The sequence below is a fragment of the Encephalitozoon romaleae genome, chromosome VIII (genome assembly GCF_000280035.1).
Source record: "Encephalitozoon romaleae SJ-2008 chromosome VIII, complete sequence".
Lineage (NCBI taxonomy): Eukaryota > Fungi > Microsporidia > Unikaryonidae > Encephalitozoon > Encephalitozoon romaleae.
Genome location: NC_024903.1, coordinates 60929 through 86681, shown reverse-complemented (window position 1 = coordinate 86681; position 25753 = coordinate 60929). Strand labels below are relative to the sequence as shown.

Here is a 25753-nt window from a genome sequence, read left to right as displayed (position 1 = left end):
AATTTACAGGCCTTGAGCTTAAGGATCTTCACACACCTATATTCGGAACATGCAATTTTATTCTTCTCTTTCCTCCATTCGTTTTCTCTTCATACTGTTTTCCCCATCCTCCCCTTCTCTTCCATACATTGACACAAAGCGCTCATGAATGCTGAGAAGAAGTCTTCTGCTTTTGTCAAATTCGACATTGGGTATTTTTTTGATAACCGTTTCCAACTCTAGAAGTGTGTTCATGGTGTCGTCAACAACGCTCTTCATCCTTTTGATATCATAGTGATAGGAGGGGAGGACTTTGGACTCCTCTTGCATTTGTGTGTCCATCAGAGCAATCCTGGCCTTTAGGCTTTGGTTCTCACTGTCCAGGGCTTTTAGCTTGTTTTTCACCTCTTCTAGCTCCCCATTCACATCAGAGTTCACAACCGCAAGGTTTTTTATCATTTTGGATCTTTGAAGAAAGTTCATTGTATTCACAGTGTCGCTTCTGCTCTCAAGAGAAACATTCCCAATGACCGTCAGCTTGCAGTTCCCCCCTAGTGAGTCCTTGAGCAAGAAAGTAAGCTTCGACTCTCTATATCCTATGTGTCCGTCCTCTCCATTACTGAGCTTGTTGATCACCTTTCCAAGGCACAGAAGCGATTTGTTTATATTGGCTGCCTCCTTCATCTTTGTTTCCTCTATCTCCCGTTCTCTCAGTCTTTCAGACCCTGCAAGATCAACAAAGCACAGTCTTGATGACTTCGACATCACCCCACTGTTGCTCTTGAGGTATACAATGAAGATCGAGTGGCTTCTACTGCTCTCCTTATTCATACATGTCGATGAAGTCCTTCTTGTTCTTATTCCCCTGGAATACATCTCCATACTCTTCTCGTAACTGTCAGACTCCACGGTTGACAGATTGTCAACAACCACACCACAAAGTGGATCCTCTCTTATGGACAGGCTGGCTTCAGGATCAAACAGATCCAGCATCATTTCGTTGTATATCTCAACAAACGAAAGAGAGATCTTTAGGTCTGTGTTTCTATGTAGAAGGCTCAGCGACCTCTGAACAATCCCAATGTTGTGAGCATTTCCTTGTATAGTATAAGTCTTTCCACTTCCTGTTTGTCCATATGCAAAAAGAGTACAATTGTATCCCTGCATGCATTCCACTAGAAGGCTCTTAGACACCTCCTGAAAAACCTCTTGCTGTGTCGAGCCTCTGAAGATCCTATCAAAAGAAAACTTATTCCCATCTACCACTATTGAGTCTCCACCGACCACAATGTCTTCCGGGATGGCCTGCGGCTTAATCCTTAGATATGTTCGTACATTGTCGAGCATTACTTTCCAGATGGGAAGCCTTGGTTTCGGTGTTTTATTGAAAAACATGGATGAGGACGTAGGCCCATTCCAAACCATCTGAAGAGATCATGAAAAGTGAATCCAAAAAAGAAATAGAAGGGCCTCTAGAGCTGTACTTCGAGATCAAGAAGCAAAGGGAAAATATAGTATCTCCTGTGGATACAATGGGATGCTTTATCACACCACCTTACCGTACAGAAGAAGAGAGAAGGTTCCATATCCTTGTTTCTCTTCTATTGTCCTCCCAGACAAAGGACGAGGTTACACACGAAGCCATGGAAAGGCTGAGGGAACTTCTTCCGGAGAATGCTGCCATTGATGATAATATTCGCAGGGGGCTGACCATAGAGAACATAGTGAACTCAAGTGTTGACCACATCAATGAGTGCATCAAGAGAGTAGGATTCCACAACAAAAAGGCTGAGAACTTGAAGAAGATTGCCGAAATCTTGAAAAAGAAAGGCCTACCAAAGAGGATGGAGGACTTAACATCCCTTCCTGGCATCGGAAATAAGATGGCCATTCTTTACATGAACCATGCATGCGGTAAGGTTGTTGGGATAAGTGTGGACACTCATGTCCATAGGATATCAAACAGAATAGGATTAGTCAAGACTAGAGATGTCGAAGACACCAGAGAAGGCTTGGAAAAGATTATCCCAAAAAAGGAATGGAAGACAATAAACAGAATCCTGGTTGGGTATGGCCAAACGATATGTGTTGCAAGAAGGCCAAGATGCGAAGAGTGCTGTATCAGGAGTAGGTGTCCCAGTAGCCTTTTTAATAGGAAAGCATCAGCATTAAAAGAAGAAATATTTTATTCAGTAACTTCAATTGCTCCTGTATCAACCATTTCTCCTAGTTGAGCATTGATCTTTTCAAGCTCGGAAAGCCGTATTCCATTTTCTTTTGGGAGGGTTATCCAGATGTTCTCGGAAGACTCTCCGATTATTATGCAGCTCTTGCTTGTACAGGAAAAAGTGTTTCCTGCAAAGTCTGTCATAACATAAACCGTCTCTTTCCCTTGGACATCAATTGTATTTATAACTCCAATGCGCCCTCTGGCTTTTCCTCTTGACACAAATACAACCTTATCAACTCCAGGTGCAATGTGCTCCACCACTTTGGATGTCTCATTCGAGATCTTTATTGTATACTCTTGTTCAATAGCTGGATCACAGAAGCGAATACTCAAACCACAACTAGAAACAACATATGGGATTCCACGGCTTGTGTACTTCTTTGTAACCTTTGCCAGGCGATATCCAGCTTCTTGAGAGCTTATCTTATGAAGATGGAACTTCTTGTGTGTGTTATATAGAACCCTGAAGTGCTCCCCAGTCTTCTCAATGGATATCACATCAAATAACCCGACAGGAAAGTGTGAGTTTGTCCTGACCTTTCCATTCACCTTGATATTCTTTCCTCCCAGAACAATTCCAAGCTCCTTAGAATTGCCTGCATACTTAAGAAACCTTGAAATCAGATATCCAAGAGGAATGCACTCTGTCTTCCTATGGGGCCCACTGGCAGGCATCAATGCAAATGTCCCTCCCTGCTTGTCCAGCATCCATGACTCTGGCGCAGTCTTTCTCTTTAGATGATCACGGTGTCCAGTCGGCATTTTCAGGGCAAATTTTTTTTGACTTCAAAATCAAGCCTATTGGCTGCCAGAAACCGAAGGCCCAATGGTATTCTACTCAGAAAGCCAAATGTTTCATTCATAGATAAATTTGCCATTCCAGCTTGATGCCTTGTTATCAAATCAATTTGTAAGCGTTTCTGAAACCTGTTGCATAAAAATGTGATCCAGCCACAATAAAGTCACGTAAGAATACAGACATGGTCAATCTAAACCCAAGGATAAAGAACGAGATCCAGAAGCTTTATAACGCGAACTATGAAGTCAGGATGATTGAGGGGAGGCATACACAGATGGAAGTCTTGATCAACGGCCCAGAAGACTCACCATACAGTGGTGCAAAGTACATTATCAACATACTCCTTCCAGATAACTACCCATTCAAAAGCCCTTCAATAGGATTCACAACTAGAATATTCCACCCAAATGTAGACGAGGCAAGTGGTTCCATATGCCTTGATGTCCTCAACCAGATATGGTCCCCCATATATGACCTCCTCAACATTGTAGACATCCTTCTCCCCCAGCTTCTGTCCTACCCTAACGCAGCAGACCCCTTGAATTGTGAAGCTGGTTCTATGTATTTGACCAACAGAGAGAAGTATAACGAGATTGTTAGGAGCTATGTCAAGAAGTATGCTATCCCTATAACCAAAGAGAAGATAGATACAGAGACAAACAACAACCTAAGTGATGAGGAAAGTTTAGGCTTTTAATAAACCGGTTCGCTAGATCTTCTACAATTCATGAGGACTCCTTGACTTCAATACCATACAGTTTACACATAAGCTCTTTTCCGATGTTTTTGTTGAAAAGAACCTCTCTAGTTTTGAAAAATGCATGAGATGTTAGAAGTGCATCACTTCCTGCCTGGTGCTGGATTCCATCCCGCACAAGCCCAAGGTCATTGGATATCTCCTGTAGCCCTTTCTTCAGATATTTGCTGTTCTGCACTAGGAACTTTATGTCATAGAAGTCTGGGAACAGGGCTGCAAGGAATCTATAGAAGTCTTCTTCTCTCTCTGGAAGAGGATTGCAAGTCAGAATCTTTATAAGATATCCAAAGTCATAGGCTGAATGGAAAGAGACCCATATAACATCCGGAGACATGACAAGTCCAGAAGTCATCAGCACCTCTCCAAACTCTTCCACCTTGATTCCTCTTCTCTCATGCTCCTTAAAGTCTATTCTTGCCTGGATGAGAAGATCGATCGACTCCTGTGCATACATATCTGTCTCAAGACTAAACGCAAAGTTGAACTGCCATGTGCTTATGGGGCATGGCCTGTTGCCTTGGCTATCACTCAGAGATATCCCTAGCTGGATGATGTTCAGTATGTCCACATTACATCTTAGCTGTTGATATGCAAATGAAGAGGGTGACTTGAAGCTTCCAATAGGCTTGGCGACAACACCCGGAAACTCAGTGTCCATACTTATATAATTATATGTGTTTACCAGCTGAGATATCCTTCTCATCTCACTACGAAGATTGTCCTTCCATACATTAAGTATCTGGCATTCACTCATCCAGGGGCGATAAATAAAACAGATGAGGGCTTACTTAAGGATGAAGCCATCTCATCGTTGTCAAGGATGTCCTTGAATATTTGCATTGTGTTGTTTTTTTTGTATATTAGATACAGGTTGAATTGTACAAGCCTTCGGAGCTCGAGATTGGACGTACCCAAGGCCTCCATGTAGAAATTCTCAGCAAGGCCGGGAAACCCGAAGAATTGGTAAGCCTTGCCAATGTTGTAGGAGATTGCATATGAATCCTCTCCTTTTGACCTTTCCTTTAGCCTCTTGAGTATAGATATTCCTTTCTTTATAAACATGCTTCTGTCACTTACTCTTCTAGACTTTGAATGAATAAGGAACATCGAGGCAAGAATTACACTTTCCGATGGGCTGCCTTCCATTTCGAGAGAGGATATCATTTCGACGGTCTTTGATTGTAAAAGATTTGGAATGTGGGAGTTCAGGAACAAAAAATGTGTCACACCTACAGCTTTCCTTCCTGAGACGTCTCCTTTGTATGCCTCTTCATGCGGTCTTGCATGGTTGCCTACATTCTCCCTTTCTCCCATTGTTTCATTCTCGGAAGACTCAGAGATCATCTCGTCCTCGGAGTTCAGGGAAATCTTGAGCTTTCTCCTGCATACCCTTTGAAGGTATTTCTGGAAATATGAAAAGTCACTGCTCTTTTGGAAGCTCATAAAGAAGTTACTGAAGTAGAACAGCAGATATGCATATGAATAGTTTCCTGTGTGGCATATCGCATTTCTTATTAAAGAGATAAAATCCCCGAACTCCCCGAACATCAGGGATGCCTTTAAACCTGTGAAAATAAGCTTAAAGATTATGTCACTTCTGTGTCTGAAGATGTATGCTTCCAGAGACCTGAACAATAACGACATTGCTTCCGAGGTGCAAGAAACAGAAAGAAGAGAAAATATTTGCCCAGAAATAACATCAAACCACTCGTCAACACTCAGTCCATGTAGGTCAACAAATCTAAACCCCTCAGAAGTTCCCTCTTTCATAGCTTTCCCCTCATTTCTTATCTCAAGCATTCCTATACTATCAATGTGTCTTTGCTTACACAGTCCCGCTCCTGCAGAAGCTCTTTTCTTCCTTCTTTCAAAGACAAACCTGTTCTTCAAGAAGTCATCGACCAAGACCCTGTTAGACTCAATGAACTTTTCACTATCGTCCCTAAGGGCCTTAGTGTTCTCATAAAGAGATCTTGTATTCATGCACATCTCTGGAGAGTATGCACATCTTTTCTTGTTTCTTCCATCTACAATATCAATGAGCTGTGCAATCGTTTCATACTTCTTGGCCAACTCGTGGTTTCCCTGCTTTGTATATATCAAGTGAATACGTGACTTAACATCATCATTTCCAGGATTGGTTTCAAGCACTAGTTTATAGTATAGAAGTGCCTCGTCATACCTCTCTTTGGCATCGAGCATTTTTCCTAGCTTCCAATATACGAACTCCCTCTGACCGTTGAAGCTGTTTTTTATCCTCCCTAGCAGCTTCGTCACTTCATCAACCATGTCACTCTCTATAAGTAGATCTACAAGATGCTTCAGAAGATCAATGTCAGTAATCTCAGACCATATCTTGTCGTCCTCAGTGAAGATTCTGACGCATTCTTTAGCCTCACCATCATTGCCACTATACAAACATGCCATTATGTGTATCACCCTGAGCTTTATACAAAGTTCAACGTTTCTCTTAAGCAGATATCTATTGAACAGCATCTTTATGTCTGCAAAGTCAGAAGCCTCATACTTCAGAATGATTAGCTGCTTGATGTAATAGTCAGAGCATGAGTCTTCGTTCTTTCTAAGATGGCCAAGAAGTTTCTTTGCAAGCCGTGCAAGCCTGGCCTTGTGTGTTATCCTTTCATGAATCTCATCGAAAATCTTATCATCAACACCGTCAAACTCAAACAACTCTATTTTGCAACTCAGCTCCTTGAACTTGTCATCCCCATAAAGGCTCATCTTCTCCACCACCATCTCTCTTTTGTTTCCCTTTCTTTGTAGAACCTCAATGAAGTATATTCTTTCTCTATTGTATCCAAGCTGCCTTGAGTAGTCGTAGAGCTTCCTCCAAAGCCCATAGTTGTTTTTCTGAAGATGTGCTGCAACAAAGAAGCAGTAGTATGCCTTTGGTATCTCGCCCTTCTCCTCAAAAATAAGTCCGAGAGTGAAGTATGGATGAGGGTTTCTCGGCATAAGACATATTGCCTCCTTAAGTATTTCCACACACTTTCCAAGCTCGTTTCTGACATATAGGTTATTTGCAATTGCTATCAAGTTCTTTGCTTTGATGATTCTCTGCGAGCCTTTTGACGAGGACTTCCTTCGTGTTCTTCTTATGAGCCACTCCTCTTCTCCGTTCAACCATCCTGCATAAGCCATGAGGTGGGGGATGCTTCAAAGGCAATAAATCTGAGCAGGCCTACAAACAGAAAGGAAACACCTGTGAAAGAAGCATGAAGGCTGTACCAAGCAATTTACATCCAAACTTAGGAGCAGGCTTCACTTCGAAAATCTTAGGATTTAAAAAAAATTTGCTCTGAGGGCTTGAAATGAAGCAACAGATCAACTGCTACGAAGTTGATGGAGTGACTGTGAAGAAGACCTTGGACCTACCCGAAGTGTTTTCCACGCCTGTACGTCAAGATCTTGTGCTGAAGACGTATTCTCTGTACAGGATGAAGACTCGACAGCCGTATGCTGTGTCTAAGTATGCAGGTATGCAACACTCTGCAGAGTCATGGGGAACTGGGAGAGCTATTGCTCGTGTGCCAAGAGTGAAGGGGGGAGGAACGAGAAGGGCTGGGCAGGGAGCATTTGCAAACTTCTGTCGCAAGGGAAGGATGGCACATCCTACGAAGACTCATAGGAGATGGGCAAGAAAGGTTGTGGAGAATACCAAGAAGATAGCTGAGGCCATGGCAGTTGCAGCATCAGCACAGACATCTCTTGTTGAAGCCCGGGGGCATAGGATATCTGATGTGAAGATGCTTCCGATTATTGTTTCCGATGACCTTTCCAAGGTAAAGAAGACCAAGGATGCACTGCAGATTCTCAAAAACTTGAACATGAAGGAAGAATTGAAGAGGGTAGAGAACAGCAGAGGGGTGCGATGTGGTAAGGGAAAGATGAGGAACAGAAGATACACACAGAGGAAAGGGATACTAATCGTCCACGGGGAATCCTCTGAGCTGCTTGCATTCAGGAACATCCGAGGGGTAGATCAGATGAGTATCGATAGCCTGGATCTTCTTGAGCTTGCACCTGGAGGAATGGCTGGAAGACTTATTATCTGGACAGAAAGTGCGTTTGAGAAGCTGGACAAGATATTTGGAGGAGTTGAGAGAGAAGCCGAGCTTACGCCTGGATTCAAACTTCCTAACAAGATTGTGACCCATGACGACCTTGAAGAGTTGTTCTACAGTGATGCTGTACAAGCTATTCTCGACGAGCCCCTGTTTGTAGGAAGAACAGAGCTTAAGCTAAGTGAGGAAGAGATGAAGGAGAGGCTGAGATTTATCAAGAAGTTCGATGCATCTGCAATAAGATCTACTAATTAAACCGGTCTTCTTTATTTCCACAAACAGAAATCGTTCCTAGAAGTACGTTTATTTACAAAGATGACTCTTGCCTTCTATGGCGAATCCAGTTATGAATAACACGTATATTGCTATGAGCGTATACCCAAGGTCCTTTGTCAACTTGTGATGTCTAAGAAGATAATTCACAAAGATGACCTTGATTTCTGCAAGTATGAATACATACGAGAAGTATACAAAAGGAGCATTCGAAATATTATGGGATTGTGCATAGGCCCCGGTTTTCCCTAAAAGTAGCTTGGTGACAGGGAAAAAGAGAAGGATGTTGTACATATGTGTGTAGAGGATGGAACAGGATGATATGACAAGCATCTCGCCTCCATTATAATTAAGACAGGTTACGATCTCCATCAGGTTACACTGCAATGACAGAAATGTTCCTGAAAGAAACTGAATACCTAGCCCAGTTGCACTACTCACATGCGTCGCCAAGTTTATAAAACTCTCCATTATTATTGAGAAGAAGAGTATGGATGCAGCCAGGCTGTACAGACATGAGATTGTGGAGAGAATCCTCTTTCTTACCATCATGTATAGAAGTAGACCCACAAGAAAAGAACACATAAGGGAAAGAAGAAGCTCAAAACGTCCCATCCTCATTCGAAAGTATAATGCTCCAATTAGAAAGTTGATTATCGGAGAAAGCGCTACGGTGTACGGTGTCTTTTTTGAAGACGATGGAAACAGATGAGATGGATCTAGGAAGACTAGGTTGAATACAAATCTAAGGGGATACAGTACAAGAGATGTTGACGGAGGCTGGGTTTCTGAGGAAATGATCTCTTGGCCGTCATTATTTGACGCTTGTGAAATGTATTGAGGAAGAGAGAAGGTGTTGAACAGAAATGTGGAAAACACGCCCAGGGCCATAAGAGGGGCAGTCAGAGTGTCTGTTGTATTTGTAAACATGATCAACAACAACAGGTGTGAGGCTTCGAGAAAGAGAATGTCCTTGTAGAAGCTTATGTGATGAACGAAGCAGTTTGTCTTGGCAAGTATCAATACAAGGGCAAGCGATATTGCCATTGAAATCTGTGTGGTGCCCGAAATGGCCGATGCAAACACCTGTATGGAGGAGGTTCTATATAGATTAACCATCAGAATTATCTTTGGAATGCTGTTCAGAAAGCATAGGGCAAGAGCCTGAATAAAGATGTTTTTTATCTTTTTTGTGATATGTCTTGCAATCTTAACATGGTGTTCATTTATGTAGAAAATATTAAGAAATGTCAAAGCTGCAAGCCAGAAGGTGTTGTATATTATCGTATTTGGTGCTGATGGTATTCCAAAGAAAGGTTCCAATGACTTCAACAACATTAAAGGGTATAAACAAAGTAGATTTATGGGATGAATGAAGGCCAGATAATGTGTAGAGTTGGAGATGCAATGAAAGTGGCAGAGGCAAAGACGTAATATATTTTTCTGGAAAATCTCCCCTTGATGGAGACCAAGTACTTCTGCTTGTATCCCATACACATGGACTCAAGAAGGTCACTTTCTGAAGGAAGAAAATACAAGAAGGAGATCTGTGTCCAAAGGCCAAGGTATCACGAGATCAAGAATGCTTTGGAAAAGCTTGAGATCGAGCATGTTGACGAGGCATCAAAGAGGCATCCAAATGACTTCTTCAATGGTGGAAGGTTCCGGATAAAGAAGGAGTATGGAAAGGTGCTTGTTATTGAAGGGGTGAGCCAAACAATTGCAGAGATGAGGTCCAACTCAAAAGGAAACAAAGATCTCCCGAAGGAAAAGCAATCTAGTGGAAAGGTTGTGCAAGGGGTCGTCCAAAACGGTGTGTATGTTGAAAATAAGCTTAATCTTGTCAGGAAGAAGAAAGTAAAAAAGAAAAAATAAATGCACTGGTATCAAATCTATGTACTTGGAGAAGCTTCGTGTTGATCAATATGGATTTAATTAATAGGCCTCAACTAAGTCTACTTTTTCTAAAGTTGAATATCGATGAAAAGCCGTCAGGTGCCTCAAAAAGTAAGACATAGAGGATTAGGAAGAGAATTGAGAAGAGGAGGGTCATCGAGAGAGGTGCCATTGCAACAATAAATGCCTCTTTAGACCCAAGAAGTATACACATGCCAAAGATAACTAGTATTGTCCCTATGTTTGTATAAAGTATAATCTTAAGACCGAACTTATCGTCGCGATAATTCTCTAGCAGATCTTCGGAAATCACCATCGAACTTTCCATTTGTTCAAGCCTATGCACAAAGTATCCTTCCTCAATAAGGTTCTTAGCAAAATATCCTCTAATAGATGGGTCAAAAAGAAGGTCCTCATCATTGGCAAAATAGTTTGCTTTGATCAGCATTTCATTATCGCAAGCGCACTCCCTTGACTTCACTACATCAGACAAAGTCCTCCATGTTATTTTGTAATAAAAAACCTTTCCAGTGATCCTAAGGTTGTTTATTGGGTTCCTGGCAGTTACTCTGTATAAAGGATTGTTATTACCTTCAACACAGAAAAGAATCCTATTCAATTCAATTGCAGAGTAGTAGCTTCTGAAAACAGACTCCGTCAAGGGATCCCTTGTGGTCACTTCAGCAATTATGAAATCCTTTCCTTCCTTTATGTGAGAAACGATCAGGTCTTTGAATTTCTCTAAAGTAAAAACTTCCACCGTTTCTGTATCAAGGCTGGATGAAGGTAGACCTCCTCTATCGCTATCAAATACAACTCTAGAACAGCCCTTCAGAACCATCTCTAGCACATCATTCTCCATTGGACTAGTCCCATAAACAAACTACCTTTATAGTAATATTGTTTCAGAATTCCAATCTAAATATCAAATCATTTTCCTGGACTCGTCGGTCTGTAAAGAGGTTGAGCAGTCATTTCTGAAATCTTCTCTGTGCTTGTCGATAATCTTAACACACATATTCTTTGCTTCTTTTATTTCCCTCTTAGTCTTTGCTACTATTTGGATATATGTGGGCCCATTTGACTCTTCCCCAAAGCACGGCTCTATATAACCAGAAAATCTTCCTCGAATACTAATCTCTACAGACTTATCAACACTAGTGGTCTCTATATCTTTACGGATCTCATTTATTTTCTTCTCAGCTAATTCGTTGTCTATGATGACCCTGTGCAAACGATGCCTGGCACCATTTCTGTAGATGTATCTTCCAATGATACTAGATGAGTTCCATGGAAATGGAGGTATTGCATTGATTGCCGATGGAAGTCCAGCCATAGCTTCTTGAAGAATTTCAGGTGTTTCTGCAGAAATCTCATATACCAGTGCATCCTCATCGTCCGTGTCTCCATTCAATTCCTCCGGCTTATAGCTTCCCTTGACAAGAATCTCTACCCCTAGTTCTTCTTCTATCATCATCACCACACTGTTACGTGTGAATACATATGGTCGCTTTGTTTTCCCAATGTTGTAAAAGGCTTTGTACTTGTAGTCATTGACCCTCCTTTTCACTTGCCTCCTGAAGTTTAGATCTTGGCCCCTGACCCCGTTTTCCTCTGCATTCAATGAAACTTTTCCAGGCCTCACAGCCTTGACATCCATACCCTCAATAGCCTTCTTGACCCTTTTCACTTCCTCTCGAGGCTCATTAACATCATCCTCTTTATCCACATCCCATTTCATCAAGGGGATTCCACACCTTCTTTTCATTCAGTATCGGTGCCACTCAGCAGCATGCTTCAAGGCTGCTTGGCTTTTCCTTCTTACTTTTTTTCCTTAGGTCAATCATTCCTTTAAATATATAAAGCTGTGCAATGCCTGCATATTCTCCAAACCTCTTTCTGTATAAGTCCTGTATAATGCCATATGTCTTCTGAGAAAGCACTTTTTCATTGATTCCAAACATCTTCTTGGAATGCTTAAAAATATGTGTGTCAACTGGGACAACATCTAGATTCCCGGTTCCTATCAATAGAATGCAGTCTGCTATCTTATATCCGATTCCTTTGATAGAAACCATCATCTCTCTGATTCTAGATGCTTGCTGGTGGTCCAGTCGATTCTTCAGGAGATACTTTGCTGCATTGCATATGTACGAAGATCTATATCCAAATCCATTGGACTTCAACTCCTCCTCAATATCTACGAGCTTTTCCAGATCTGGAAAGTGGTAAAAGTCAGCATTCTTGTACTTCATGATAAACTCTCCTTTTGAGTAAAGAAATCCAACCATTCGAGTTATTCTGGCAATATTATTGTTCGAAGAGCAGATGAATGAAAAAATCGTCGGAATCAAGTTATATCTGAGAGCTCTCAGTCCAACCAAGAGATTATTAGGGTCAAGTCTCCACCTTCGAAGGAGAGGACAAAGCTTGACATCCAATGTAAAGAAACTGGTGATCTCAAGCTCAATTTCCTTTGAAGTTTTATCTCCATTCAGTACTTTGTAGAGAACTCTATTCCCATCCTGAAGAAAGCTTACAAGGCATGTCCCAAGAACTCCAGTATACTCCTTCTCGTCTGTCTGTCTGAATGAAAACACTTGTCCACTATGTAGGGTCTTTTCCAAATCAACTGTCTCCTCAGTGCAAAGAGGCTCCCAGCCTTCATCTTTCATGGGCTGGCTAAGTGCTTGAGGATTTAGACATGTTAGTAATCCAAAGCTCAAAGGTTTAATAATGGCATGCCTTCATCTCTAAAGCCTCATCAGGTCAGCTGTTGTATCTTCTCTACAGCCTGTCCAATGGCATCATCACTCTTTGAGGCCAGAGATGGAATAAGGGTCTTGGCTTCCTCAACAGACTGAGGAAACAAGGACCCAAGCAAGGCTATTTCAAGCTCACTGAAGCCTAACCCAGAAAAGGTTGTGCGGAGATCCTCGGCAACAGACTTATCTTTGATTCTGCAGAATTCATCCAGGTATCCTAATGTTGACCTAAATATCTTCGATGCATTCGATCTAAAATCTGCTCTAAATCTTTCTTTTTGTCCTTCGAGCAAATACCTTGCCTCCGACAGCATGACTGGATGCGAATCCTTTGTGTCTTCATCACACTGGCCGGTATCCATTGGTTTAGGGCTTGAAAATATCTCCCTCTTCAGCGTTCCATCTCCCAATCCCAAAATGCTTCTGGAATACGAGGAGGAAGCTTTGAGAGAGTGCAGGGGCCAGAGCTGTCTCCTTGTGATGGGGGGTGGCCTGAACATCCAAGGAATCATTCGCGAGACAATAAAGCAATATCTTTGTAGGAATAGTCTTGTACTTCTGGTGAACTTTAGCAATGAGGATGAGTCTCTACTTCTAAAAATGGAGTCTCCTTTCCTTCAGGATGTAAGGTCTCTGCATAGAACAAAAAGGAGAGAGAGATATCTCCGTGGAGGTGTGTTCTTTGCAAGCAACCGCGTATTTCTTGCAGATATGATCGATGGGACGATTGATGTTGAGAAGGTAGACTCAATCCTTGTCAATAATGTTGAGAGTATCACTGAGACATCATCAGAAGCATTTATTGCCCATCTTTTCAGGTCCAGGAACAAATTGGGAGTTATAAAAGGGTTTTCGGAATCGCCTGTCCCTCTCTCTCTTGGGTTCTCTCCGCTAGACAGGAAAATGAAGAGCTTGAAGTTGGTAAAGGCCATTTTCTTTCCACGCTTCCATTTCCTGGTGGAGAAGTCCTTGAAGAGGGACACAGATGTTGTTGAGATTAAGTTCAAGATGTCGGAAAGGAGGAGCCAACTCCAAGTGGTTCTTTTAGAAATAATCAGCAATCTCTTGAGAATGGTGTTCAAAGGATCTGTGAGGGAAGAGGTGGATGCAGAAACCATCATATTCGGAAGTGTTCGCAAAATATTCAAGCAGATGAATATTACGAACAATAGGATAATGGAGGATCTATATGATATACGAGGTTTGGTTTTTCTATTGTTCTCCTGTGATCCAGGAACATTTTATGAATACACCAAGGAGATTGTAAAGAAACAAATGGAATTAGGAAAGGATAGCACATGGATCAATCTACCGATCTCTCATGTGTTAGTGGATGAGGCAAGAGAATACTTTTGGGAGGCGATTGAGAAGACTGAATATCTAGTTGAAGGAGAGAGAAAAGAGAAGAAGGCTAGAGCTGATAAAGACGAGTTGGAATATCTAGCTGGGCTCTGTAATGCCAGGTTAAGAGCCTTCTATGCTTTGAATCCAAAGATCAAGAAACTGGTGGAAATCCTGGAGGAGGTAGGGAAAACTTTGTGCATAGTCTTAGTTTCCAACCGTGTAGTGAGGAATATGGTGTCAAGGACTCTTGTTGTATTTGGACTTGCCTCTGAAGAGTATCCTGAGAAGCAGGACGGGCCAATAAAGATTATGACCCATTATGAGTTCAAGTATTATGAAAAGAACTATGAGAATGTGATCTTTGTAGAATCCGGGCAAGGCAGTGTTAGGAAGATAGAAAGATATGGAACAATGCATTCTGTTAAGGTATTTTTCTTGATGCATTCTGAGTCCCTGGAGGAGCAAAGATACTTAAGCGAGATAAGAAGAGAAAAGGCATCCTTTGAAAAGCTTATAGAAGAGAAAACAAGGCTTCCTCTGCGATTGGATGATGTAGAGGAGGTGATTGACTTGGAAGAAAACGAACCTCTGGATAATGCCTATGGAGTTGTTATTGATTCAAGAGAGCTGAGAGCCGAGCTTCCTTTCTTTCTGTTCAAGGCAGGAAATAAGATATGCGTTTCTACTCTGGCGATTGGGGACTACTTGATAAGTCCTACAATCTGTATCGAAAGAAAATCCATTCCCGATTTCACATCATCTTTGGGCACAGGCAGACTCTACTTACAAGCCAGTATGATGTGTCATAGGTACCCAAGTCCTATTCTCCTTCTTGAATTCGATGGACGGCCGTGTTTATCTGATCATTACCGCTACGACCAGGACACGTTTAAAAATAGTATTGCAGCGAAGCTTGCCTTGCTTCTATTTAATTTCGGAACGCTTCGGATCATCTGGTCTGAATCGAGGCTGTTTTCTGCAAAGGTGATAAGAGACTTACAGAAGAAGGAGGAAGTGCCAAGTATTTCCGAAGGATCTAAGATGGATCCTGTGCTCCGTGAGATATTACTTAGTATTCCTGGGATAACGCAGTTTAATATTCTGAAGGTCAGAAGATATTTCAAAAACCTGAAAGACCTTGTGTTTTGCACAATGGAGCGTCTTGAGCTGGTTCTGGGGAAAGAGAATTCCACTCTTATCCACAGCTTCTTCAGGCAGGAGACGGGAAAGGGGAATAAAACAAATGAGGAAGTGGGGGAAGGAATCGATGGATGAGATATTCATAGGAAGTCCTTCTAAGAGGGAGATAGAGATGTATCTCTTAAACAAGGAATATTCATTGCTGAACAACATCAAGCTTCGAGACGACATACTAAGCAAAAGGGGAATGGGAGGATCTTCTGAGAATGAGGCTGAACTGAAGTTCGAGTTTCTAAAAGGTGGAAAGCCATGGGAGAATGGTTTGGTACAGGTTGTGGATGGCTCTAGTGAAAAGAGAAAAGCATCGATTGGATATCAAATAAAAAACGGAAGAAAGACATCAGGTGAGAAGGATTTCAATGGCAAGATAGAAAAGAAGAGGATTGGAACTAAAAAAATTATTGAAAGGAACACCATCAAGAACTCTGGATATAGATATGTTACTCTTGTGTTTGTCGGAAGTAATGAATTTCCAAAGCCTGTAACTAAGAGGCACCGAAAGAAGGTCAGGTTCTGTGATTCTGCATGTCCTGGTGCTCACAACACCGGGAAGCCATCTTCGATATTGCTTCCTGCATCGAAGACAAGGAAGTTGCCTAGGACACGAAAGAAGGAAAAGGTCTTTGTGGAGAGTTTGGCATTGGATACTGAAAATGAATCTGAAGAACACAAATGATGGAGCGGTGTACGGATAACCCCTGAAATGGTAATGATAGCTGTTATGAGTGGCAAGGGAGGAGTCGGGAAGAGCTCTATCTCCATAATGCTTAGTACAATGATGTCTGAAAGAAGAAAGACACTGCTTCTAGACTTTGACTTATGTGGACCAAGCATAACTAGTGGGTTTGGGATTAGAGAAAACATCTTCAAGGGAGAAAAGGGATTGATCCCGGCAAAAGTGACTGAGAGCTTATATATACTTTCAATGGCACTACTTATGAAAGATGATGATTCAGTGATATGGAGAGGTCCAAAAAAAATGTCCGTCCTGTCAATGTTTTACGAATCTATTGACGGATTTAGCAATGTGGTTATTGACATGCCGCCCGGGATATCTGAGGAGCATGGATTTCTAATCGGGAAGGATATTAGTACTCTGATTGTTACCACCCCTCAGAATATATCTCTTGAGGATTCTTCCAGAGCAATTGATTTCTGTACTTCGAATGGTATCGAGATTCTCGGATTGATTGAGAACATGAGTGGATATTGTTGTGAATGCTGTGGAAGCTTCACCAACATATTTGGGTCCAAGGGAGGAGAAAGACTTGCAAAAGAAATGGGCATTCCTTTTGTATGTAGATTGCCTGTAGACCCTTTGCTATGCGAGGCGCTAGATGAGGGTGGATTTACAGAAAAGTGTGAATCGGCAGATGCCTATATAAGATTCAAAAGGTCTATTCTTGAAATAATGAATGTTTAAAGGCCAATAAATGTCAGCAGCAAAGGTATTTTATATAATCGTCTTTTAGTCTGAATCCTTTTGTCTTCTTCTTAGCCTCTTCTTTAGGGACTCTTTCTGCAATTGCATTGAATATCTCAGCTATGTTCTTACCTGTCTTTGCACTTGATTCAAAAAACAACAGATTCTGGCTATCTGCATATTCTTTCCCTTTCTGATACTCCACCTTTCTGTCACTTTCTAGATCAGACTTGTTCCCAATCAAAACCTTAATGAACTCCTTCGGCTTCTCAAAGCTAAGCTCCTCGACCCATCTTTTTGCAGTCTCAAAACTTTCCATAGAAGTTATATCGTATGCTATCAAGGCCACCTGTGCACCACGGTAATACATGGGAATCAGGCTATTGTATCTCTCTTGTCCCGCTGTGTCCCATATTTCAAATTTAATACTTCCTTCCTGGGTGAATATGGTCTTTGTTAGAAAGGATGCACCTATCGTACTTTCCTCATTGGGGTTGAATTCCCCCTTGACGTATTTAAGCACCAAACTGCTTTTGCCCACAGAGTAGTACCCCAGAACCACTACCTTGAATGTATAGGTTTTCATGTTCTCTTTGAATGCAGGCATTTTTTGTTTATCGCAAAGGTTCTTTTATTACCAACTGTTTCAGATCAGCAAATAAAAGGCTTACGGTATCTCAAGTCACAAGTGAGGACAATCCCCGGAACAAGAGCATGGATCGTAAGCGAAGGTCACACCTTGTTTTTAATTTAGTGATATCGGGCAAATATTATTTTTATTTGTTTACAAACAAGTTCAAGCCGGATGGCAAAAGAGACACCAGATCTGTATGAAAGATCTAAGGGAATACCGTCTAAGATCAGAATAGTTGGAGGTCCAAATAACTTGGCATATGGAGAGGGCGACGAGCTGGATGTATTGGATGCAAACACGGTCGAGACATTTACTTTAGAGGAATTCAAGGCAATAGTGCTGGATTGTCGGTCAAAGAATAAGGACTTCATACTTGCAAGGGTCACAACGCCAGACCCTGATGACCAAAGCATTATATACAACTTCTACTATGCCGCATCCGAGTTGAATAGGATATTGTTCAGGTTCGAGTCGGATAGAAGACTACTGCATAGAATGAAGGTTCGTAATCCCCTTAATAACATGTACATACTGGGGCAAGTGTATTATTACAAAATACCACCGCAAGAAGTTGATAGGGCATTGATTGAGTATTTCTTCATTGAAACCAAAGTAGAAGGAAAGGTTACAAAAAAGGCATTTTCCCAGGTGTTCAGGCATAAGATAGAAGAGGCGTCTGAAGATGGCAAGAGATGTCATAAGTCAAGGGATAGTCTTGATGCGAACGATAGATCCTTAAAGATAAATAGTGTCGAGGAGAACCCAAGAGAGATAATAGAAAAGATCCAAAAAGGTATAATAAGCATACCAAAGGCAATTCCTCCTGAAAGAAGCGTGCTATACAGTGCCAACTACTTTGCTTCGGATGACGACTTTCTGATGCAGCCGGAGGTTAGAGAGTATTTCAGAAGAAACACGCTGGATGCCGATGATGACTTTCTGTTTGAAATAGATAGAACACAGAACGACTTCTTTGCACTCCTTGAAACGGCATCAGAAGATGAAAATGAGGAGGTCCTTGGATGGAAAAGGGTTCTCACTGCCCATATCAGCATGCTAGTAACACTCCTAACGGTGTGCCTTGTCCTTGGTGTCGGCCCCCAGATGGTTCTTGTTGCTCTCCCACTGGCTGTTGTCCTTATATTTTCGTTCATTGGCTCGATTTTTTATATTCTATTCTGCAGGAGAAATACATTTGATACTCTGGCTGTCAACAGCATTGAAGAGGTGTAAATAAATAAGTTTAGATATCATAGATCATGTCTGTAACCAGGGATGAACAGAGCATCTTCTAGATAGGGTGTTTAATAAATCTGGCCATTGTAATTGCTTTTTCTCTTTGTTCTAATACTATCAAATAGCTTGATGAGTTCGTCTATGCTGTTTAGAAACCTCATAGAGTCAGAAATATACTTTTCTATACTCATGATCTCTCCGAAGTATTTACTTATGGTCTGTGTGAACTCATCGCTTGGTTCTGCCATGTTAATAGAGCAGATTCGAAATATGTACCTCCCGCCTTCAATGGAAATCTTGAAATCTCCACAAGGTGTTGAAACACTCACTTCATTTTCATTGATAGTTACACTGTAACTTTTCTTGGCTACATCAGTTATCATATTAATCCTCTCCTTGAAGTAGAATCCAGATAACTTGCGAAGGAAAACAGTGTCTGAGGTTAGTATTTCTGGCCCAAATCCTCCAAGTGCATCTTTTATTCTTCCTCCACTTAGAGAGAGGGTGTATTTAGTTCTATCAATCATTTTCATCTTTACAGATCCTTTAAATAGATGTCTGAATACAAACACCAGGCTTGTCGTGGTGGAGGTTGTGGGTATAAGCCCATTGGAAAAAAGCCCGTGAAAGCAGCATAGAAGATCCATAATGCCCAAAACAGAGCAGTTTTTCAATATATAACTTACTCCCAATGGACTTGATTCAAGATGCCCCTCAGAATTCATCCGAAGAGTAACAAGAAGCCCAGAAATCCTCAATGATACTCCTTTGTAAAGATCCATCGAAATGACATTCACCAGACTAAAGCCTTTTGAATACGTGAGGATATCCATCAAAAGCAAGGCAAAGGCGACACAGTTATAAATACCTTCTGAAGATGCCATCCTTTCTCCAAATCGGGAGGTTGCAATAAAAACCCCTCCTTCTTTCTTTTCTACAGAAATATCAATCTCCTCATTTCTAGTTCTGTGGCTCAACAACACCCTCCCTTCAATACTAATCCTTCCATTGACCACAGAAAGAAATCTATAGGAAAGAAGTAAAAGATCCATGTTTCTCTCAAAGTATTCATGTAGGCACTCTATCTTGAGACTCGGTTGCTTCTTCTCTTTCTCATTTATAATCCCTACAATCTCCCCATTATCTTTTACTTCCATACTAACTTCTGTATAGCTTAGAAAATCCACAAGGTCATAGCATCCAACAAATACCCTAACCTCCATGTGGCTTTCTCCAAGTCTTACCAGTCGGATACATACAAAAAGCCCGTCTCGCATAATAAAAACATTTCTGTCCCCAAATATCCCTTTCCTATGATTTCTATAACAGGGAAACCTTTCCTCAAAGAATCTGTAGAACCGAGAGCTTTCCTCCTTCTTCCCTAGAAACACATCCAATTCCACAAAGCTTTTAAAGTATCGGCTCTCCTCTCCATCAAAGGCTGTAAACCCTCTTTTGAAGGTAAAGGAAGCATTTCTCCCATCCTTGCAAAGATACTTGGAAACCTTGTCTTCAAACGACTGTACCACATCCTCTCCAGAAGGAAGCACATCGTTTTCTATAAACATCTTTCCATTGATGTCGCAGCGCTCCACATTCACACTCATCCTGAACACATGGAAGGATACTTCAAATCTTCTGTAGTGGCCTTGTATATTCATCTCTATATGATTGGAAGACTTCTTTACCATCAGGAATATCTCCCTTGCCTTAGTATGCGCTTCGTAAATCCGCAGAAACCTCGAGATCTTATCTATTCTGTGAGGCATGGCAAACAGCAAATGCCTACTGAAGACCTCGTTGCCTCCCTTGACATTTATCAGCTTCCACTCTGGCCTTGATATTTCCCCACACAAGGCAAGGCTAAATGAAAAAAACTTGGATGACAAAATGGCTATCCCCTGCTCGATTGCAATGCTATTATACATAGATAGGTCCTCCTTATCCAGATACATCCTGGTGATCCTATTGATCTCCTCAAAACTTGTTACTTCATGCTTGGCACAGTCTCCCGTAAGCTTTGGGAGGAGATATCCAGGATTATAAATCGTCTGAAGGGATGTAAGGATATCACTCTTGGGTATAATCATAGACTTGAAAGACTCAAATAGATGTGCAAGTCTATCTGCAATCAACACATATTCTGTGTCCACTCCCTTGATCTTTCTGATTCTGTGTCTATTCGAGCTGACCTCTTTTAAACATTCTATCCCGCTTATGAATAGGAATAGACACTCGAAATCTGCAGCCTTCTGCTTGAAAAACACGCTCAGTTCTCTTCTACACACTGTCTCTGAGATCGAGTAGAATTTCCCTAGTGCTTCCTTCATCTCCCTTAGCGTCTGATTGATGAACATACTTACAAACCTCCTCAGGTCTATCCTTTCCACCTCTTTATTACACTCTCCCCCACCTTCGATCTTGTGTCGCCTCAGTGGTAGTCTAATTGGCTCCATTCACTCAAGATTCCCTAGGGTGGCCCTCCAGAGGTATTTTTGCATCAGTGGTGGAGAACAACTCAGTCTATAAAAGTACTGTATTTTATTTCTTATAGTACTCCTTGCTTTGGAGAAACGGGTTATAGTTGTACTTCTTCATATGTGCAATCAGGCGCTTTGTAGTATATCCAACCATGAAAATAAAATAAATCACAAGAATGGGTGTATACACAGGAATATCCAATATGTCAAAATATGTTCCTATAAACGCCATTCCAACAATCTTCGTAACAAACATCCAAAAGTCAAACTCAGGAAGATTCCTGATGAAGGGCTTGAACTCATTATCTATGGTTTCCGGGATGTAGTCATCGTCCTCAATGTTCTCGAAGGGATCCGGAATCATCTCTCCTTTTGGTGTAAGAAAGAGGATCAGTGCATGAAGAAGATATATGCCCAGACAATATGTTATCAGATAGAAGGCCCCTGTCGTCCATATCCGGACACAGTAGAGGACAAACATCGCCCCTGTAATTCCCCATCTTACATCCGGCCTTGGAGCAAGCCTATCTAGATAGATTTGCTTTAATGTTTTCAAGTCCATTTGAGGGGTCTTGTAAAGGATCCATAAACCCTTTGGGAAATTCCCAGACAAACTTTCATATCCCTCCTTCCTTACAAATCAACCACCACCACTCTGCTCCTGTGTGCAGTATTACACTCCCCCCTATCGTATGAATAAGAAAACCCTACTGCTACTCTCTCTCCAGCAACACACAAACTACTTACTCCCGTTCTATCACAAGCAATCTCTTTGTAGGTCTTTTTGACTCCAAGCTTCCATCTGAGCACTCTTCCATCAGACCCACCCGAAAGTAGATACTTCCCCATTCTCAAGGAGTTTACAGGATAAAAAACCTTCGAGTCTCCGGATATAGAGTAGTGTGCATTGAATACATAAGACTTGGATCCATCTCCAAAATCCTCATAGTATATCCTACCATCTGTCGTACCTGCAAAGAACCCTTTACCGGTCAGTACTAGTGACCTCACAACCATATTGAATTTTCTATTGAAGAAAGATGCATTTGTCCTCAAGTCGTATGCCACAACATGTTCTTGCTGCCCTACCAGGAGGATGTCTCCTATCAAGTCCGAACAATACACCTTCTTCTCAGTGCTCATTACATTCTCTACGCATCCGTTAATAAACGCAATCTTCTTGTTCCATCCCCCTGCAACCACACATCCTCTATACTCATGTAGAAGTTGTATCCCACCCACTCCGCTCAAAATCCTTGATATCTCATTCAAACGTCTGTCATAAATCCGGACATTACCTTCTATGTCTCCTGCAATCACTGCTTCAGGTGTTAGCATAGCCTTAGTGATGGGGGTCTCTGCTTCTACAGACCCTCTGGCCTCAAAAGTAACTCCGGAATACAGCATAACCTCACCACTCCACGAAGAAACGAGCAGGTCCTTATTGTACGAGATGCTTGTGATTGTCTCTTGTGAAATAAAATCTAGCTCATGCAACATCTCTAAGGGATGTGAAGGTAAACAAACAGCAAAATAAAGTGATGGAATAAGCCCTAGATGAGCCTCTTTGATGTCGAAGGCTTAGTCGTGGTAGATGTCCAAGGAGAGATCCTCTACAAAAGAATCTTTTCAAAAGAAGAGGATATAGCTGCAAAGATTGTGGAGAAGAGCACAAAGGACAGGGACATCATATCGGTATCCCACGAAAGAATTGTTATGTGTAAGAAATTGGATGAGATACTTCTGGTAATATACTCGCCTTTGGAAGTCAACGAGGCATTTATAGGCCAGGTCTTTGACGAGTTTACAACAGCATTTGTCAGTGTCATCAAGACACCAACACGGGAAAGAGTGTGGAAGAAATACGACCAGATTGTTCTCCTTGTGTCTACATTCCTGTACGAGGGCATTGTCATGGTAGGAAAGAGTGACGAAATGCTCAATAGACTACCAAAGAGGAACTTCGAGGGCGTTGATGGAATAAAGGTCCCAAAAGGATTTGCCTCCTTTCTGCATAAGGCCACTAAGTCCCTTAGCATAAACAATAATAAATAATGTGGCAATAATTGAATTTACTTCACTATACCTTAATTACCTGGATATGTTGACATTTCTGCTTTGTGATACTCTTCAAGAGTCTTCTGGACAACTTCCTTTCCTTGGTCAAACATCTCGAGCTCGACACCAAATCTCTTATAGATATCCAGAAATGCACGTTGCTTCTTAAGCTTGTCAAACTGCCCCGATATCTTTGATAGAATTGAAGAGATCCCTGTTGAGTTTGTAAGACTTAGTCCTGAAATCCTGTTTGGGCTTGTATTGTTGATAATTCTTCTCCCAAGGGCAATATTGAAAGAAGGAGGCATCCATGGAACAAAGTTAACCATTCCTTTGTCAAGAAACCTCATTACCGTCCTAGACACTTCCCCAGAATCCTCAACTCCATGGAATATGTTGAGCATCGACACAACAGATTGTGCTTTTGATTGGTCATAACTTGCAAGCCTGGTTTTAGGCAGCAGAAGCCTTCGCATGATGTCGGAACATGTTGTTTTTCTGACAATCCTGGACATTTCATCACACAGAAAAGGAGTGTATGATGGAACGATAAACTTGAGTGGGTCAAGGGGCACAAGGCAACTGTTTATCGACTGGTGGGTACAGTACATGTATCCAGGGAATCTAACAGTACTTGTAGATGCTGCCATAACTGTCGATATTAATAGATTGATATGATCGAAGGTTGGCGTGCCGATACGTAGAGAGTCCAGGGTATATCTTCCGAGTGACGAGTTGTCCATAGCAATGATGCAATCAGAATTCTCTATAAGTCTTTGAAGGGCTAGTATGGAGTTATACGGCTGTACAACAACATCACTAGACTCATCGTTGTTAGGAAATATGGAGTATGTCTGGATTATCTTCTTGGGAAACTCCTCTCTTATTCTCTCCAATAGTAAGGATCCAAACCCCGACCCGGTTCCTCCTGCTATAGAGTGGAGCAGAAAGAATGTCTCGAGAGAATCACATCCCTCGGCCTCTCTCTGAATCATATCTACCACGTCATTTCCCATAGTCTTTCCCATATAGTATCCATGTGCCCAGTTGTTTCCGGCACCTCCTCCTTCATTGGACAAAAAGATATTCTCCTGGTTGAAGAAGGATGAGGCCTGGGATATAACTCTAGGTTCCAGATCGACAAGTATGGCTCTAGGAACAAATACATTGTCGTCTGCTTGATAGAAGAAGACATCTTTTCTATCCCCCAGATCTCTGTCGTCCTGAAGGGTTCCACAATTGGATATTCCATGTTCCTTACATAGCACCTTCCAGAACTCTCCTCCCATTTGGTTTCCGCACTGACCGATCTGCAATGTTATCACCTCACGCATAAAGGGCTTCGCAGGGGTTTGGAATTCTTTTAGTGGCCTGGGGTATTGGGTATTGAGCCTGTAGCGTGCAGGCCCTGGTAGCGTAATGGCTAACGCGTCTGCCTTCTAAGCAGAAGATTGTGGGTTCGAGTCCCACCCAGGGCGTTCTCTTTTTACATACACTTATAACTAAACCAAACACCTATTTATCTAACTCCATCGTAAATTCTATTATCTTTGATACAAACTTTTTCTTATCCCGGGCCTCTTTATATGCCTTCCTAATGTCATCTAGTATCGAAAAGCTTTCAATAACACCGTCTGCAATTGTACACTCAGAATCTTCTCTTTTATCCACACAGAAGGACCTGGAGATAAACCTCTTCAAGCAATCAACAAAAGACACCTTGTCAGGAACTATCCTTTTCACAAACTCAACGGATTTACTATACTTTGCATAAAAACACACATTTTCCAAAACTATAAGGGTCTGCACATCATTTCCAATACTCAGGTCCCGAAGACTTGGAGGCTCGATGCCATGATCTATGTAGCATGGAAGAGCTATAGCTCTGTTCAGTCCATCTAGAGACTTTCCCTTTATTACCTCAAGCAAATAAACAATTGTATCATTTCTCAGCTTCTTATTTCTCTCTAGCCCAAAATTACTACAGGTGATGACTCCGCAAAGTATCGAGAGAATCAGCCCGTCCACAAAGGCCGAGTCTCCCATAAAGTTAGAGACAAGCTCAAAAATCACCAGATGATTTGCTTGGCTAGGGGATCTACTCCTCATATAGTACAAGACTATCCACAGTTTCAGCCTAGTCTCCTTGTCATTCATCGGAGGCCTTATTTCCTTCAGAAACGACAGAATCTTTCCTTCAAGGCCTTGGTTCTGGCCTCTGTTCCGGGTTGCACTGAAGATTAGCATTCTAGACCAGTCGTCAAGCACCTCATGAAGTGGGTTACTCTTCCCAAGAATATAGGCTAAGTGGCAATGAAGCCTATGGAACAATATTGGCTGGCCATAGGACCGCTTGATAAGTTCAATGGTCTTCTGAACTTTCATTGCAGACTCAAGGGATCCTATCTAATTTCGGAAAAACTCTTTATTCTTAGGAAGCAACCTTCCAGCCAGAAATGTTACAGGAACTTGTCAAGATTTCTGCCTAATTCCTTGACATCAGATCCTAAAAGTAGGAGATGATCTAGGTCTGCAGATAGCTCGCGTAGATTTCTTATAATCATGTCCAGTCTCTCATTACTGTCGTGCCTCAC

The 25753-nt window shown here is 41.7% G+C and overlaps 24 protein-coding genes and 1 non-coding gene across 25 annotated transcripts; 10 read left to right on the top strand and 15 right to left on the bottom strand.

The window, feature by feature from the left end:
- Positions 1-57: 57 nt before the first annotated feature.
- EROM_080860 (kinesin-like protein) lies at positions 58-1404 on the bottom strand (the record flags this gene model as incomplete). The annotated part of the gene is made up of 1 exon (XM_009266726.1): positions 58-1404. One exon carries the CDS (start codon positions 1402-1404, stop codon positions 58-60), a length of 1347 nt encoding a protein of 448 aa, XP_009265001.1.
- An 11-nt stretch (positions 1405-1415) lies between these two features.
- On the top strand, positions 1416-2213 carry EROM_080850 (endonuclease III; the record flags this gene model as incomplete). Its single annotated transcript, XM_009266725.1, has 1 exon — positions 1416-2213. The coding sequence occupies one exon, from the start codon at positions 1416-1418 to the stop codon at positions 2211-2213; it is 798 nt and encodes a 265-aa protein (XP_009265000.1).
- Positions 2165-2971, bottom strand: EROM_080840 (40S ribosomal protein S4; the record flags this gene model as incomplete). The annotated part of the gene is made up of 1 exon (XM_009266724.1): positions 2165-2971. The coding sequence occupies one exon, from the start codon at positions 2969-2971 to the stop codon at positions 2165-2167; it is 807 nt and encodes a 268-aa protein (XP_009264999.1).
- Positions 2972-3189: 218 nt separating this feature from the next.
- EROM_080830 (ubiquitin-conjugating enzyme E2) lies at positions 3190-3705 on the top strand (the record flags this gene model as incomplete). The annotated part of the gene is made up of 1 exon (XM_009266723.1): positions 3190-3705. One exon carries the CDS (start codon positions 3190-3192, stop codon positions 3703-3705), a length of 516 nt encoding a protein of 171 aa, XP_009264998.1.
- Positions 3706-3733: 28 nt separating this feature from the next.
- EROM_080820 (mRNA deadenylase subunit) lies at positions 3734-4519 on the bottom strand (the record flags this gene model as incomplete). Its single annotated transcript, XM_009266722.1, has 1 exon — positions 3734-4519. One exon carries the CDS (start codon positions 4517-4519, stop codon positions 3734-3736), a length of 786 nt encoding a protein of 261 aa, XP_009264997.1.
- On the bottom strand, positions 4516-6927 carry EROM_080810 (hypothetical protein; the record flags this gene model as incomplete). The annotated part of the gene is made up of 1 exon (XM_009266721.1): positions 4516-6927. One exon carries the CDS (start codon positions 6925-6927, stop codon positions 4516-4518), a length of 2412 nt encoding a protein of 803 aa, XP_009264996.1.
- A 170-nt stretch (positions 6928-7097) lies between these two features.
- On the top strand, positions 7098-8105 carry EROM_080800 (60S ribosomal protein L4; the record flags this gene model as incomplete). The annotated part of the gene is made up of 1 exon (XM_009266720.1): positions 7098-8105. One exon carries the CDS (start codon positions 7098-7100, stop codon positions 8103-8105), a length of 1008 nt encoding a protein of 335 aa, XP_009264995.1.
- A 48-nt stretch (positions 8106-8153) lies between these two features.
- EROM_080780 (hypothetical protein) lies at positions 8154-9461 on the bottom strand (the record flags this gene model as incomplete). Its single annotated transcript, XM_009266719.1, has 1 exon — positions 8154-9461. One exon carries the CDS (start codon positions 9459-9461, stop codon positions 8154-8156), a length of 1308 nt encoding a protein of 435 aa, XP_009264994.1.
- Positions 9462-9584: 123 nt separating this feature from the next.
- EROM_080770 (signal recognition particle Srp19) lies at positions 9585-9998 on the top strand (the record flags this gene model as incomplete). The annotated part of the gene is made up of 1 exon (XM_009266718.1): positions 9585-9998. The coding sequence occupies one exon, from the start codon at positions 9585-9587 to the stop codon at positions 9996-9998; it is 414 nt and encodes a 137-aa protein (XP_009264993.1).
- A 70-nt stretch (positions 9999-10068) lies between these two features.
- Positions 10069-10881, bottom strand: EROM_080760 (hypothetical protein; the record flags this gene model as incomplete). Its single annotated transcript, XM_009266717.1, has 1 exon — positions 10069-10881. One exon carries the CDS (start codon positions 10879-10881, stop codon positions 10069-10071), a length of 813 nt encoding a protein of 270 aa, XP_009264992.1.
- A 63-nt stretch (positions 10882-10944) lies between these two features.
- EROM_080750 (hypothetical protein) lies at positions 10945-11760 on the bottom strand (the record flags this gene model as incomplete). Its single annotated transcript, XM_009266716.1, has 1 exon — positions 10945-11760. The coding sequence occupies one exon, from the start codon at positions 11758-11760 to the stop codon at positions 10945-10947; it is 816 nt and encodes a 271-aa protein (XP_009264991.1).
- Positions 11761-11803: 43 nt separating this feature from the next.
- On the bottom strand, positions 11804-12694 carry EROM_080740 (8-oxoguanine DNA glycosylase; the record flags this gene model as incomplete). Its single annotated transcript, XM_009266715.1, has 1 exon — positions 11804-12694. One exon carries the CDS (start codon positions 12692-12694, stop codon positions 11804-11806), a length of 891 nt encoding a protein of 296 aa, XP_009264990.1.
- An 89-nt stretch (positions 12695-12783) lies between these two features.
- Positions 12784-13098, bottom strand: EROM_080730 (DNA-directed RNA polymerase II fourth largest subunit; the record flags this gene model as incomplete). Its single annotated transcript, XM_009266714.1, has 1 exon — positions 12784-13098. One exon carries the CDS (start codon positions 13096-13098, stop codon positions 12784-12786), a length of 315 nt encoding a protein of 104 aa, XP_009264989.1.
- On the top strand, positions 13097-15403 carry EROM_080720 (Rad1-like DNA repair protein; the record flags this gene model as incomplete). The annotated part of the gene is made up of 1 exon (XM_009266713.1): positions 13097-15403. One exon carries the CDS (start codon positions 13097-13099, stop codon positions 15401-15403), a length of 2307 nt encoding a protein of 768 aa, XP_009264988.1.
- EROM_080710 (hypothetical protein) lies at positions 15396-16004 on the top strand (the record flags this gene model as incomplete). The annotated part of the gene is made up of 1 exon (XM_009266712.1): positions 15396-16004. The coding sequence occupies one exon, from the start codon at positions 15396-15398 to the stop codon at positions 16002-16004; it is 609 nt and encodes a 202-aa protein (XP_009264987.1).
- A 27-nt stretch (positions 16005-16031) lies between these two features.
- On the top strand, positions 16032-16751 carry EROM_080700 (MRP-like ATP binding protein; the record flags this gene model as incomplete). The annotated part of the gene is made up of 1 exon (XM_009266711.1): positions 16032-16751. One exon carries the CDS (start codon positions 16032-16034, stop codon positions 16749-16751), a length of 720 nt encoding a protein of 239 aa, XP_009264986.1.
- Positions 16752-16764: 13 nt separating this feature from the next.
- On the bottom strand, positions 16765-17358 carry EROM_080690 (Rab5-like GTPase; the record flags this gene model as incomplete). Its single annotated transcript, XM_009266710.1, has 1 exon — positions 16765-17358. One exon carries the CDS (start codon positions 17356-17358, stop codon positions 16765-16767), a length of 594 nt encoding a protein of 197 aa, XP_009264985.1.
- Positions 17359-17556: 198 nt separating this feature from the next.
- Positions 17557-18618, top strand: EROM_080680 (hypothetical protein; the record flags this gene model as incomplete). Its single annotated transcript, XM_009266709.1, has 1 exon — positions 17557-18618. One exon carries the CDS (start codon positions 17557-17559, stop codon positions 18616-18618), a length of 1062 nt encoding a protein of 353 aa, XP_009264984.1.
- A 71-nt stretch (positions 18619-18689) lies between these two features.
- Positions 18690-21077, bottom strand: EROM_080670 (hypothetical protein; the record flags this gene model as incomplete). Its single annotated transcript, XM_009266708.1, has 1 exon — positions 18690-21077. One exon carries the CDS (start codon positions 21075-21077, stop codon positions 18690-18692), a length of 2388 nt encoding a protein of 795 aa, XP_009264983.1.
- An 85-nt stretch (positions 21078-21162) lies between these two features.
- EROM_080660 (Rer1-like protein) lies at positions 21163-21663 on the bottom strand (the record flags this gene model as incomplete). The annotated part of the gene is made up of 1 exon (XM_009266707.1): positions 21163-21663. The coding sequence occupies one exon, from the start codon at positions 21661-21663 to the stop codon at positions 21163-21165; it is 501 nt and encodes a 166-aa protein (XP_009264982.1).
- Positions 21664-21734: 71 nt separating this feature from the next.
- On the bottom strand, positions 21735-22601 carry EROM_080650 (WD40 domain-containing putative poly(A)+ RNA export protein; the record flags this gene model as incomplete). Its single annotated transcript, XM_009266706.1, has 1 exon — positions 21735-22601. One exon carries the CDS (start codon positions 22599-22601, stop codon positions 21735-21737), a length of 867 nt encoding a protein of 288 aa, XP_009264981.1.
- A 57-nt stretch (positions 22602-22658) lies between these two features.
- Positions 22659-23156, top strand: EROM_080640 (vesicle coat complex subunit zeta; the record flags this gene model as incomplete). Its single annotated transcript, XM_009266705.1, has 1 exon — positions 22659-23156. The coding sequence occupies one exon, from the start codon at positions 22659-22661 to the stop codon at positions 23154-23156; it is 498 nt and encodes a 165-aa protein (XP_009264980.1).
- A 32-nt stretch (positions 23157-23188) lies between these two features.
- EROM_080630 (gamma-tubulin) lies at positions 23189-24493 on the bottom strand (the record flags this gene model as incomplete). The annotated part of the gene is made up of 1 exon (XM_009266704.1): positions 23189-24493. One exon carries the CDS (start codon positions 24491-24493, stop codon positions 23189-23191), a length of 1305 nt encoding a protein of 434 aa, XP_009264979.1.
- Positions 24494-24564: 71 nt separating this feature from the next.
- Positions 24565-24637, top strand: EROM_080620. The gene has a single exon. It is a non-coding gene; the product is annotated as a tRNA-Arg (tRNA).
- Positions 24638-24674: 37 nt separating this feature from the next.
- Positions 24675-25544, bottom strand: EROM_080610 (hypothetical protein; the record flags this gene model as incomplete). Its single annotated transcript, XM_009266703.1, has 1 exon — positions 24675-25544. One exon carries the CDS (start codon positions 25542-25544, stop codon positions 24675-24677), a length of 870 nt encoding a protein of 289 aa, XP_009264978.1.
- Between the last annotated feature and the right edge of the window lie 209 nt (positions 25545-25753).